We start from the raw sequence: 13,233 nt of genomic DNA, 5'->3' as shown, positions 1-13,233 counted from the left end.
CAAACAGATAGTTATTGCGTTGTTAGTCTCTTCTTCTTTGACTTTCATGACCTTCCTCATCAGTCACACTGGCAATCAATTTGATCAATTTGATCTCCGGCCGGATCCATCTTTCTCGATAATTCGGTTGGGGCCAATATCAATATCGGTCCGGAGTGCGCTGACGCATTGCTTGAAAGCTGATGACACCCAGCAGGCAGCCGAATTTAAAGATCGAGAGTCCATTGCCACCCTGCAGCTGAACGGTCGGGTTGCCTTTCCGAGAGCTTTTAGCGGAACAACTCCGCAACTCGCAAACTCGTTGTTTTATCACGTTGCATTCGGCTCCATTTCTCGGACTAGGGTCAAATGCCCAGTGATGCCCCCGCAACGGCCCGCTTGGAGCGACAGGATCGATCCCCATTCTTGTTCGTTGTCACGTTGTCCACAGAGCACATTCACCAGAAAGCGCAACAAAAGGCGCCCGGGTTGTGGACCCAGGCCTGACACCGCCGCCGAGTCCGTGTTACCAAGCGCATAAGATGCCGTGCTTGCGGCTCGGAATCGATTTGTGTTTTCTTGATCCCTGTTTTCCACAAGTATTCTGCCCAATCCACATCAGCAGCGCCACCCAATGAGACAGGTTGGCGCAACCCATGGTGGGCACACTGCTGCTATTTTTGTTCCCGGGCTCAATCATCAACGAAGCGCCAGTCTGGGCACTGTCCGATTTGGGGGCCGTCGCGGTAGCCAGGCGAAGAAACAAAGGGCGGGTGTTTCTGAAGAAAGGGGGGTTCGCCTTCGCCCTCTCGATGATGGTGGCTGAGGCTCGATCAGCTCGTTGGAAAAGGGAACTTCGGGGTGAGCGAGCCTCGGTCGGTCGGTGTGCATTCCAGAAATCATTCCCGGGAGGGTCCAGACGAGGATCATCAGCCAGCTTCAATACCCGTATTGAGGGCGGCGAACATGCCCTGTTCAGATCGACTTTTGATTTTGCCGCGCATGCAGGGCGATCACTTGCCCGATCCTTGCAACAGCACCGTGCATTCGCGCCAGTTCGTCGCCACAGCCAGCCAGCTTGAGGATCCCAGCTGGGTTGTGAGTTCGGGAGTTCCATCTCAGCGGGACCTGGGAGCGACGAGAGCGAGAGGGAACCCACGGAAAAGTTAGCGCCTTGGGTGGCTTTCAAAGGCTTGGCGCACCTCATGCAGTGAAGCACCAAGTCCCACCAAGGATTGCAGCCTGCTGCTGCCAACGCCCTGCGCCCCTAAAAGTTACCATCAGTCGGGTACGCACTTCAGGAGGCATTTCAGATACACTTCAGACCAGATTGCCCCCAACAAATGTGCCTGCCCATCCAAACCTGACCATCCAATCGTTGCGGCGTTGCGTCCATATTCTAAACCAGCTGCGTTGCCGTGCTGCCGTCGTGCCGCGCTACAGTAGCATCAACCCTTCATCAGCGCCAACTGCAGCGCCAACACGGGGCAGCGCCAAACCGCCATCCCTCGAGGGGGGGCCGAGTCTTCCTTCATCCCATCCACCTGTCCATTCATCCCGTCCATCCCGTCCATCCCTCGTGTTCCCGCCCGCGTCCACCTATCCCGTAACACCAAATTTTCTCCGATGGCGAGCCACGTCGCCGGTCCATGATACATTCTCCGGCTCGACAACCGGCTGCCGTGATTACATTCAGCCCCGGGCTTTGTCGTCCAAAATGACGGAACCCGATGTCGTCGTAACCGGCGTTGTCGCCGACGTCAGCGAGGGCAGGCGGTCGTCAATCGAGAAGAAGCCCATTATTATACCCGACGCCGCCGATGGCCTTGACGACAGCGAGCCACCAGCCTTCGAGCGCCTTCCCGACGAAATCATTCAACAGTATGCGCCAATCTCTCTATCTCTATCTCTATATCTCGTCGTTACTCTTCAGGGTTGATGTCTCCCCCTCGCTCGCATACTCACCCGATATAATAGAATACTGCAGGCCACGGATTCCAATGGCTTCGCGTCGCTGGCCCTGCTCAACTCGAAATGGAGGAGCGTCGCGCAGCAAGCCCACCTCTACGCGCATCACCTTGCGAATTGCCCCTCGTATGGTATGAGCCATAGCGGCCCCCCGCAGGTTACCGGCGACGATGATTTGCCCAAACTCCGCCGCCTGTTTGCTCGAGAAGTCAAACGCAACCTGTTCGAGGCGTACCTCCGTCCCAGCCAGACCGTGATCAAAGTGATATCGAATTCGATCAGCTCCTCATCCTGTCCGGGCGGCGAAGGCATCCAGTTCAGCGCCTCGCCAAAAGGCCACCATCTTCTTGCCTACAACTCGTCGAGGATACATGTCATCGACCTCCGCGCGCTCGAGATCGCCGTCAAGAGGGAGTTCAAGATACTGCGACGCCCGGCTGCGACGTGCATCAATGACGAAGGCACCACGCTTGCCGTTTTGCTGACCGAGATGGAGGTGGATATTTACGACCTTAACAAGACACCGCCGAAACGAACACACTCGATGATCCTGGACCACAGCCCCCGCGCTATCGCCCTCTCCCCCTGCGGTTCCGTTCTGGCCGCGGCCTACGAAGGCGGCATCGAAGTCTCGTCTATAAACCCCGGGGCACTGGCTACCGACAGGCGCGCGGTCAAGTGCGACGGTGTGGATGCTCTCACTTTCTCGTTTGATGGGACGCAGATCCTCGGGACGACAGTGCAAGCGTCCCAACCTAACACGGTCATCCTCACTGCTCCTTACTACGATCCCGGCAGCCACATGGCTGATGACAACATCAGCGCGCTTTGGACTACGTCGATCCTGTTTCCGAACACGAGCCGCGATTGTAGCCACGCGGTGCTAATACAGAATGGCAAGTACGACGAAGCTGCCTGGACCTTCACCTATGACAGGAGCTTTGAGACTTTCCGGGCGGTGCGCATCGACGATTTGCGGAACGGGACAACCTATTTCACGGGTCCAGTGCCCAGTCCGAACTCGCAAGCCCGGCTGATCCCCTGCACGTTGCCCGCCGCATCCTATTACGGCGATCTCGTCTCGGCCGGCTTTCAGGGGAAGGAAATCTGGCTTTATGGCGTACCCGAGGACCTTGATGCCGTGCCCGAAACTACAAACGCCAGCGCGGAGAACGGCTCTAACGCAAACGGGCTCTCCCGCCACAACAGTGGTCCGTCCGTTCGTTCGAGTGTCAGGTTACAAGAAAACAGCGATTCCGCGAGGGTACCGCAATGGCAGATTCTATGCGACAAGCTCCGGAACACCTTTGTTGCGGGCTCCAAAATCGGCGAGCTGGAGGGCGTCAACACGGTCAAGTTTGTGGCGGACTTTGCAGAGTCGAGCGTGAAGGAACGGTTACTAGTGGCTGCTCGCGGTGTCGCGCCAAATATCTCGGTGACCGACGAGGAGGGGATTGACTTCGTGGATGGCGGCCGTATCACCATCATGGACTTTGACTATGGAGTCACGGACGGGACCACTACGGAGTACACCATCGAGGTCGGGACGGAAGACAAACCGGAGGTGCTTGAAGAAGAGCACCGGGACATGGCGACCGAGGTTGCCATCGTTCGTCGACGGACAGTTGCCCAGAATAGGGGAAGCCGTCACGCCGGCGCCATGCGCAGCGCGACAAGTGCGGCTCGCCCCCCGCCGCTGCCTACACAGGCGCCCACGCAGCCGGAAGGTGACGAAGATGACCCTCTTGTTCCTCGCCGCATTGGAGGGGGCCCCCATCCGAGTGTCGAGCAAACGGTCGCGGGCGAGGAAACCGAGGGGCAATCGATCGAAGAGCAAGAAGCATTGGATGCGCCATATGCACATGCAAGCCCGCGGTCAGGGACAACGCTCCGCCGTGCAGCAACCGCAGCAGCCAACACTCGCCGACTACACCCCTCGGCAACTACCAGTGGTCATATCGTATATCGCAGGGCGGACGGCCGCGCCGAGCATCCTCACGAGAGCGACGCCGACAACTGGGTCCCGCCGCCACCCCCCTATCAGAAAGACGACCCGGGTGATTTACCTTCATTCCTCCGCCACACATCTATTCTGCCGCCTACCGGTTCAGGCCCAGCATCCGCTGGGGAGGGGACCGAACAAAGTGCGGACCGGAAAGCCATGCGGAACTCGTCAGCCTCTATGCACCAGCAGCATCGTCGTGCTCAAACAGTGGCGTCGGCGAATCGATACTCGTCCCCCGTTCCGCCTGTCCCACCACTCCCTTCCCTCTCTGATATGCCACCAGTTCCCCCCGTACCGGCTCTTCCGCCGGGAGTGGCCGGTTCCCCGTTGCCCCCAGTCCCCCCTCTGCCGCAAACTCGCGCTCATGAGCGCGGCGGGAGTCTGGGAACCCCATCCTCCAACGGGGACTCAGCGCGTCCAGCCTCCAGGGCCTCGCGCTATCTCGAGGGTGAGAACATTTACGACGTCTCACCGCCCGACTCGCCTGCGCTGGCGCCAGTGGGACGGCATGTGTCGCGCGAACCTAGCGACACCAGGGCAGCGAGCAATCCTGAACAACCATCTCAAACGAGCATGGTGCCACCTGGCTCGCCCCCGACCACGATTGGAGGGGCATCTGTAACCACGGGGAGGAACCAGACCGCTTCTGTGTCGCCAGAGGGTGGTCACCCGGCGACCCTTGTTGTGCAGGCCGCGGTGCAGACCCCTAGCGATCCCATCCCGCCTGTGAACGATATCCCAGCTGGCGGTGACCCCTTGGTGCGACGTATTTCTGTCTCGAGGACGTGGCCGATACAGCCGGTGGCAATTAACACCAACAACCCCCCCGTCGGTTACCCTTACTCGGCGCCCCCGGTCAACAACAACGAACTGCTTTCCCAGTCTTTCCCTCTACCGGGAAGCGAACAGAATCCCGCCTTCAACAACCTCGCGCCCGCGTCACGGCCCCTATCTGGCAGTTTCCCGCTCCCGGGGGTAGCAACCGACAGTCACCCAGGCGGTGAGCACAGCTGGCGGCGCACCTCGTACCAACGCCCCGTCTCCCAGCAACAGCATTACTCCTTCCCTCGCCCCCGCGGGCAGTCTCCCGCGGCACAATTCCACACGCGCGCCACGATCCATGAACCCCAGCCGCGGCGGCCTCACGACATGATGAGTACCCCGGTCGAGGACATGCCCTTGATCATCAGCACCCCGAAGGGCGTCTCGGGCGCCTTCGACCCGCCCGAACGGCACCCCTCGGACCGGCGCGCCGAGACGCCCATCCTCTCTCCCATCCCACGCCACCCCCGCCCGCAAACGCAGGCCTCCATCCTCCGCCCGCCACCGCAAGAGCACCCCCAACCGCAACAACAACAACACCACCACTATCAACAACAACCGCACCACCTCCAACCCCAACACCAACAACCATACCAACCACAACAACAACAACAACCACCCCCAGACCACCGCCTCGGCCCCATCTACAACAGCCCCCCGAACCTCGCCCCCGGCAGCCTCCTCGCCGTCCCGCCCCCTCCCGGGTCCGCATCGACGAGCTTCTCGCGGCGGGTGCCGAGCCTGAGCCGCAAGCAGAGCCGGGCGGAGCGGTCGGCGGCCAAGAACGTGGCCGACGCCAAGAAGCGCGGGTGGAGCGGGCGGTCGACGCGCAGCAAGAGCCGCAGGGGTGGGGGGCGTAAGAATAAGGGTGGTGGTGGTGGTGATTTTGATGATGCGCAGAGTACGGCCGGGTGGACTGATGTTACGGTTGCGGCGTACAGCGTGCGGTCGGCTTTTGGGGTGGGGGGGAGGAGGCATGGTGGGAATGGGGGTGGTGCTAGTGGAGGTGGGGGTGGGGGTGGTGTGGATGGGGTGAGGGAGAAGAAGGGGAGGTGTGTTGTTATGTAGTAGGTAGTGTGTTGTTTAGTTGGGAAGTGGAAGTGGAGGTGGTAATGGGCTGCGCTTGAAGGACACGCTCGTTGGATGTTTTTTCTTAGGTATCTTGGTTAACTATGCGGGACATACGGCGGGATCTTTCTCTGGGCTGGGCTTGGGATGGGGCGGTTTATCTGATGACGTTTGGAATGAGCGAGAAAGCGTATATATGATAGGTTATGGGGGTTGTTGTCGAATGTACCCGGCCCCGGCGCCCGGGGTTTACTTTGTGGTAAAATATGAGCAGCTTTATGATACCATACTATCAGATATGTCTTGAGGACAACCAGCAATGCCAGGATTCACTTGAATGACGCACTTCCATGCAGCTCATATCGTACACTAATACCGTTCACTAAACCATCACACAACCAACCTAAATTTACACAGCAATCCATATTCCTTACTACCGCCCACCGAGCACCACTCAGCACTCCACCAACCCAACCCAACCCAATCTACAATCTAAACTCATCTCCCCTCCTTACCACGCCCCTCACCCTGCCCCCTCCCTTCACTCACCTCCTCCCCCACCCTCTCAACATACCCCCCAGCTGACACCGCCCCCGCATCCTGCCCCGCCGCGTGCAGCCCCGCCGTGTCCCCCGATGATGCTGCTGCTGCTGCTGCCGAGGAAGTGTCGCTCCGGATGGCGCGCTTGAGCGCCTCAGACACGCGGGGCGGCGACGAGCTTGTCTGGGCGGGCGGGCCGTCTGTCGTGGCGATGGGGTTGCCGCGGCTGGAGTTGGTGGCCATTTTGTGTGTGTGTGTGTTTTGGTGTGTGTGTGTTTTTTGTGTGTGGTGTGTGTAATTTGGAATGTCTAGTGGTTTGGGGATGTGGTTTGGGGTTGTGAGGTTTGGGAGAAGGTGAATTGTAAGTGCCCGGGGAGGTGTAAGCCAGAATATTATGTAGTGCTCGATGTGCCAAGCACTGGACCAGCAAGTCACCAAACCCAGTCCTTGGCAAACGTCACAAATCATCTCGGATTGGTCCTGGATTAACTTCGTACACAGGTACCTGGATTTAAGCTCAACTTCAGTTCTCGGCGGGAGAGCGGGCCACACATAATGGCGATGGGGAGGCAGATTTTGCGAGCGGTGCCGCCCAAACCCGGCGGTCCATGGCCCTTATCCGCGGTGACAGTCAACCTCAACCCGTCACGCGGCGCGGTAGACGAGCTCAAGGTGAGAAAGAAAAGAGAGAGAAAAGCAGACAACACCTGCCCTGTAGTTAATGAGCCCACGCTAAACGACGACGCAAAATTGAAATATAGCAAGCCGCCATCTCCCGTGTCGAGGATTGGCTGGCCCTGGGAACCCGTCTCAAACAGCCGCCCCCTTGGGATTCCGCCCACAACGCCGCCGTCATCCTCGTGTCGCAGTCGCTGGCCGCCTGGCTGAATGATGATGCCTTTGTCGCCCGCCTGCTTGCCGCCTCGGGCATGTCCGACCGACAAGGGGCAACTCTGTCCGTGCTGAGCGCCGCCGTCGACAAAGTCCCCCGCTATGATCGCCACATCGACACCTTTTCCTCGTCAGAAGGCATCTCGCTTCTGCGCGGCCGGGCCCTCCACCTGTTCCCGTCGTCCCTCTTCGGCCCCGAGCACAGCGCCCAGGTTGATTCACCGCCCTCGCTCGTGTTCCAACGGCAGCCTGCCCACACGGGCCAAACGGGCCAACTGGCCGTCCATGTTCCTCTGGCCAACACCCTCTTCTCCACTGGTAGCCAGAACGCCTTCTTTGCGTCCCGCTGGCGTGCCAACAGACTCGAGACCCCGTCCCTGACTAAAAAGCTCAGCCAGACAAGCCAGAGCGTCTTCCTCCCGGTGGCCGACCTGCGGAAAGGGTACGATCCCGTGGGCCGAACGACCACGATGCGCACCCACCTCGTCCCGATAACCTTCCCAGCCATGGTCATCCGCAGCCTGGGCAACATCCTGTCCAGCATCCAAGTCGACGGAAAGCCGGCTCCGCCCTCGCAACGGCTAGAATCTATCATCCCGAAACTCCTCAAGGCGCCCCGCACGCTCCGGGACGATAGCCACGACGGTGACGATCCGGTCGGCCACCACATCGCCGTCTGGGCTCTCGTCATACCTCCGGGCTGTATCAAAGTGGGCCTGCGCGTTTTACCCCCGCTACCCGTGGACAACTACGACCCCAAGGTAGAATGGGAACTAGCCCAGCAAACGGCACGGATGATGGATGAGTACCTACTTGCCGGCGCCCGATTCCACAAAGTTTGTGAGTACATCCATGCAACCGCCAAGTTTACCGTGAATCTAACCATCCCACGAATCAGTGAGCGGCGGCGGCGGTTGGGGCGCGAAGCAAGGCCTCCTATCCCTAGATCCCCAAACGCGGCCCGGGACCGACGACCAGCGCGACCTCGACAGCTTCCAGGCATCCTTCCTCGGAGGCCCCGGCGGCGGCGGCGGCGGCAGCGACGCCGCCCCACCCGGCTCCGGCAACGCGGACAGCATCGTCAGCCCGGGATCGCACGTGCAGTTCTTCGTCGAGGCGGCGTACCCGACGCGGGAGCAATCGCTAGCCGACTGGGCCCGCCGCTGGGATCCCGTCGAGACGAGGGAGTCGGTGACGGCCGCGTTCGGCACGCCCGGTGCCGTGATCGGCGCTTCCCCGGTCGACGCCGTCGGCTCCTGCCCCGGCCTGTTCGGCGCCGTCTCGTCCGGCGGCGTCTTCCTTTCCACGCGGAAGGGGAAGGTGGCCGCCAAGGTGGACGCCCCTCGCTCGTATCTCGTCGCCCGCTGCGATGTCGCCCCGGCAGACCCTCCAGAGCAGACACCGGAACAAAGAAGAGGTCGATAGCCAGCATTTCGCCCGTCTTTAACTTTTCACGAGAACTGGGTATGGCATTATTTGGCAGCGGACAGCGTGCCTTTGAAAACAGACCATTTCTTCATTCTTTCCCAGTTTCATTCCCAATCATTGAGACATAGAGTCGGGTGAAGATAGGGAGGATATCGGAGGTTGTATGAAGTACTTGTAGGAGACAGACAAAATATCAACCATGCACCAACATGTCATGCACCACAGCCGAGGAAGCGTGACACCAAAACGAGTAGATAACCAGCAAAGATGTGCATGTTCATAGATCCACCAGTGTATCCCCAGAAAAAAACCATTTATATCATCATATACCCCCCATCAGTTACAGTTCCAGTCTCACCCACCATTAACTACTCAATCATATCCACATCCTCGCCCAAATCCTGCTGTTGCGCGGCAGCAGCACCGTTCACACCCCCGGCGGCGGCACCCTCGCCTTGCTGGGCGCTGCCGCTGCCACCGCCACCGCCACCAGCAAAGTAATCCTCCATCTCCGCATCCAACTCCTCCTGCGTCTTCTTCGGCCGCCCGCCCCGCTCGCCCCTCTCACCACCAGCGGCGCCGCCACCTCGCTCGCCCCGTCCCCTGCCACCACCACCACCACCACCACCGTCTCTCCTGGCACCAGGTCTCCTCCCACCGCCGCCATCCCGGCGTCTGCCACCCCCACCGCCAATCGGACTCCTAGACCGACTCAACCTCCCGGACCCGGCATTGCCGCCTCCACCACGCGGTCTGTAGCGGTCGACGCCCCTGCGCGCAGCCTCCTCGTCCGACGCCCTGCCGCCCCTGCGCGGCGAGAGCGAGCGGGACCTGCCCTGGCCGGGCACGGTGATGCGTTCGGCGAGCGGGCGGCCGGCGCCGGCGGCCGAGTCGAACGGGTTGCCGCCGCCGCGGCGCGACGACAGGGACGGCCCGCTGGGCATGAGGGTGAGGCGGATCGGCTGGCCGGCCGCGTTGGCGCCGTCGAATTCCTGGATGGCCTGGGCCGCGTCGCGGTGCGACTCGTACGTCACGAAGGCGGTGCCCTCGGATCGGCCGGCGCGGTCGTACTTCATGTCGAGGCTCACGAGCGGGCCGATGCGGGAGAAGAGGCCCTGAGGAGAAATGGGTGGGTCAGTCGTGGTGATGGTTGGGATTGGGGATGGAGGAAAGTACCTCGAGGTCTTCTTGGGTCAGTTCGTAGTGGATGTTGTCTACCCTGAGCTTGCTGCCCCTCACGTCGCTGCGGGAGTCAGAGTCAGGTCTTGGGGAGTGGGGCGGTGTTGTCGTACCTTGATGGGTCGGGAGAGTGGCGGCGCCTAGCACCAGAGCGGCGGTTGCCTATCGACAGCGTTAGGAATGCCTCGCAGGGAGACTGCCATTATTCGAACGTACCATAGTCCTCAAACTTGTCGTGTACCCACTCGCTAAACACAACGGCGTCAGTTGCCAATCCCACCCCGACACAGATCCGAGATACGTACGAGTCGAGGTTGCGTGGTGTGTCATCTCTGAAGGACTGTCCCGCCAAATGAACGATCGGGAGCGTGTTAGCCGGCAAGTTTCAAGTTGGAACTGTTACCTTCCCCCAAGTCGCGATCCGATCCGGTTTGGCCGAGGTCGAGTGCATTGAGCCCGCCGCGAAACAAACACGCGCACACAGTGTCTTGTGCATAGCTGCGTCGTTCGAACCATGTGCTGTATGATCGAGGGGAAGAACACGAGAGGAGGAGAGAGGGTTCAATCAACCTATCCGCGTTCTCGCCCGACGGCCAAATCTGAGCCCTCGTGTACTTCTTGACTGGGTGGGACAAGGCTTTGCCGGGACTGTTGTAGGTGCGTACCTTTCTGACACCATCTCTAGGATAGTCGGATCTGTCGCGACGACGGCCACCACCGCGAGGGCCTCTGCTGCTGTTGTTCTACAGCCTCGTGTCAGCTGACCGCCAGACAATCACTGCGAATTGATTATTGCGGTGGGCGAGAGAAGACCTAATAGTTCTCTAACGTACTTGTTTCCAATCCCCAAGGATATCGTCGAGACTGCGGTCGAGGGCGCGATCCATTGTAAATCAAAGACTGGGAGTTGTGGTTGCAGATGGTTTGTGTCGAAATGGAGAGAGAATGGAGAAGTGCGGTTGAGCTTGCCACCAACATCGCTGGGGATGCCCCACATATAGTTGTACAGTCCGCGCCCCCATTGGCTTCTGAGCCAGCGGTCAGTTCTCAGCCGGTCAGTGAAGTCGGTCAGTTCTCAAGTCGGTCAGTTCTCGTCCTCTTGATCACCAAAAGACGTTCCAACGTTGTCAGGCAACCGCCCGGTTCATGTAGTCGTGGTATCAGTCTACGTCGCATTTTGGTAACCTCCCTGACTCTGCGTACATATGGCACTGAAAAGCCGGCAAAACTAGAGAAAAAAAGAGCAGACCAGCCTTCCTTGATAGACACCGTAGCGCTCACACCGTTCACTAATTAAGGTGCAGGCGCCAAAACCCCTATCAACTATCAGAGCTTTTGTGGATGACAACCAGATGCCACGCCCCCCACAAAAAGAGCGAAAAAAGAAACGCCTACAGCCGCGCAGCCCCCTCCTCTTTCTACCAGAAGACCGCAGCACGTCCCTCTCCGGTGCTGTATAGGTTGTCGATGCGGATGGAATGGGAATGTGTTGAGGTGTGCTGAGAAAGAGTATATGATGTCTGAGTCGAGAAGGTCGCTTAAATCAGGTCGGCCACATTCATGGGCATCTCCTCGATCTGGGTGCTGTAGAACTGCTCAATCTCGCGCATCATGCGCACGTCATCGGCGGTAACGAAGTTGATAGCAACACCCTTACGACCGAAACGACCGCCACGACCGATGCGGTGGATGTAGTTCTCCCGGTTGGCGGGGAGGTCGTAGTTGATAACCAGGGAGACCTGCTGGACGTCGATACCACGGGCCAGGAGATCGGTGGCGATCAGGACACGCGAGGAGCCGGAACGGAACTCCTTCATAATCAGGTCACGCTGAGCCTGATCCATGTCACCGTGCATGGCCGAGACAGTAAAGTCGCGGGCGGTGAGCTTCTCGGTAAGCCAGTCGACCTTGCGGCGCGTGTTGCAGAAGATGACAGCCTGGGTGATGGTGACGGTCTCGTAGAGATCCGAGAGGGTGTCGAGCTTCCAGTCCTCCTTTTCGACGGCAATGTAAAATTGCTTGATACCCTCGAGGGTAAGCTCGTCCTTCTTGACCAAGATGCGGACAGGGTCGCGCATGAATTTGGTGGTGACCTCAAGAACGTCCTGGGGCATAGTGGCAGAAAGTAGGACGACCTGGGTAGACTGCGGCAGCAGCTGGAAAATGTCGTAGATTTGCTCGGTGAAACCACGCTATTCATCGTTAGACAACCTTCATCAGGATGGACATCTCCAAGAAACCAACTTACCGAAAGCATCTCATCGGCCTCGTCAAGGACGAACATCTTCATGCTGTCCGTCTTGAGAATGCGGCGCTGAATCATGTCGTGGACACGGCCGGGGGTGCCAACAATCACCTGGGGGCCCTCCTGAAGGGCCTTCATGTCGTCGCGGACGCTAGTGCCACCAATGCAGGCGTGGCATTCGATGTTCATGAAGTCACCGATAGCAACGACGACTTTCTGAATTTGCTGCGCAAGCTCACGGGTAGGAGCAAGAATAAGCGCCTGGCACGCCTTGACGTTCGGGTCGATCTTTTGCAGGACCGAAATGGAGAAAGTAGCGGTCTTGCCAGTACCGGACTGGGCCTGAGCAATGACATCGTGGCCTGGTCGTTGCGTTAGTGGTCGATGGCCCTGCGTTTGAGGCTAAAAAGTGACTCGTCTTACCCTTGATGACCGGCATGATAGCGCGCTGCTGGATAGCAGAGGGGCGCTCGAAACCGTAGGCATAGATACCTTGGAGGAGTTAGTGGATGCCTAATTGCCACCATCAACTATCGGTCGGACAGCTCTTACCGCGAAGCAGCTCGGCCTTGAGGCTCATGTCGTCAAAAGAATCGACCGTCTCATCGTAGTTCGACTCGATCTGTCCTGTAATGCAAAGCTTTGTTAGCGTCCGTGTTCCATATTTCATCGCACATTTGTGTGCAGTGCTTAGTGGGGGCGGGGATCGCAGCGACCGGTCAAGTCTCGGCATTGTGTTCGTTGACAATCGCAATGTGATCCCCTCACGGCGAAGAGCATAAACAAACGTACCCTCGGGGACATCCTCGAGTCCCTTGTCAGTAGCCATGATTGCGAGTAGTGTTCGCAAAGATTTCCAGATCCAAGCCCGGCTTAGATCTAGAAATTCAGAAGGTGATGGTGGGGTATCGAGGGAAAAATCCGCAGGCGACTCGTCGAGTGCTGCAGAAGTCTCGGTAAAAAATGGATTACCAGAAAAGAATATAGACTCAAAGTTCCCAGTATTCTAACTGAGAACAAGTGAATCTATGAAAGGACGTAGTTATTGAAGGTAGTGGTTCCTGGATGTGTGGTGATGGGAGAGAGGAAAGCCTGACCTGGGTGGACA

At 58.9% G+C, this 13,233-nt stretch overlaps 4 protein-coding genes across 4 annotated transcripts; 1 reads left to right on the top strand and 3 right to left on the bottom strand.

The window, feature by feature from the left end:
- Positions 1-394: 394 nt before the first annotated feature.
- Positions 395-1,305, bottom strand: B0H64DRAFT_382281 (uncharacterized protein). The gene has a single exon (XM_062802857.1). It carries the CDS (start codon positions 1,184-1,186, stop codon positions 506-508), a length of 681 nt encoding a protein of 226 aa, XP_062664466.1. The 5' UTR covers positions 1,187-1,305; the 3' UTR covers positions 395-505.
- A 391-nt stretch (positions 1,306-1,696) lies between these two features.
- On the top strand, positions 1,697-8,698 carry B0H64DRAFT_314636 (uncharacterized protein; the record flags this gene model as incomplete). The annotated part of the gene is made up of 8 exons (XM_062800211.1): positions 1,697-1,860; positions 1,957-2,635; positions 2,840-4,977; positions 5,143-5,826; positions 6,533-6,648; positions 6,966-7,054; positions 7,144-8,113; positions 8,172-8,698. 8 exons carry the CDS (start codon positions 1,697-1,699, stop codon positions 8,696-8,698), a joined length of 5,367 nt encoding a protein of 1,788 aa, XP_062664465.1.
- A 371-nt stretch (positions 8,699-9,069) lies between these two features.
- B0H64DRAFT_470951 (uncharacterized protein) lies at positions 9,070-10,832 on the bottom strand (the record flags this gene model as incomplete). The annotated part of the gene is made up of 7 exons (XM_062807853.1): positions 10,714-10,832; positions 10,546-10,623; positions 10,186-10,220; positions 10,097-10,128; positions 9,994-10,042; positions 9,878-9,944; positions 9,070-9,816 (listed from the first exon to the last, which is right to left on the bottom strand). Exons 1-7 carry the CDS (start codon positions 10,765-10,767, stop codon positions 9,070-9,072), a joined length of 1,062 nt encoding a protein of 353 aa, XP_062664464.1. The 5' UTR covers positions 10,768-10,832.
- Positions 10,833-11,007: 175 nt separating this feature from the next.
- B0H64DRAFT_382271 (cell cycle control protein-related) lies at positions 11,008-13,227 on the bottom strand. The gene is made up of 5 exons (XM_062802856.1): positions 12,918-13,227; positions 12,678-12,752; positions 12,549-12,617; positions 12,129-12,487; positions 11,008-12,072 (listed from the first exon to the last, which is right to left on the bottom strand). Exons 1-5 carry the CDS (start codon positions 12,952-12,954, stop codon positions 11,419-11,421), a joined length of 1,194 nt encoding a protein of 397 aa, XP_062664463.1. The 5' UTR covers positions 12,955-13,227; the 3' UTR covers positions 11,008-11,418.
- Between the last annotated feature and the right edge of the window lie 6 nt (positions 13,228-13,233).

This window comes from Chaetomium fimeti (assembly GCF_033439085.1).
Source record: "Chaetomium fimeti strain CBS 168.71 chromosome Unknown B0H64scaffold_1, whole genome shotgun sequence".
Classification (NCBI taxonomy): Eukaryota; Fungi; Ascomycota; class Sordariomycetes; order Sordariales; family Chaetomiaceae; genus Chaetomium; species Chaetomium fimeti.
This window is presented reverse-complemented; position numbering and strand designations above follow the sequence as displayed.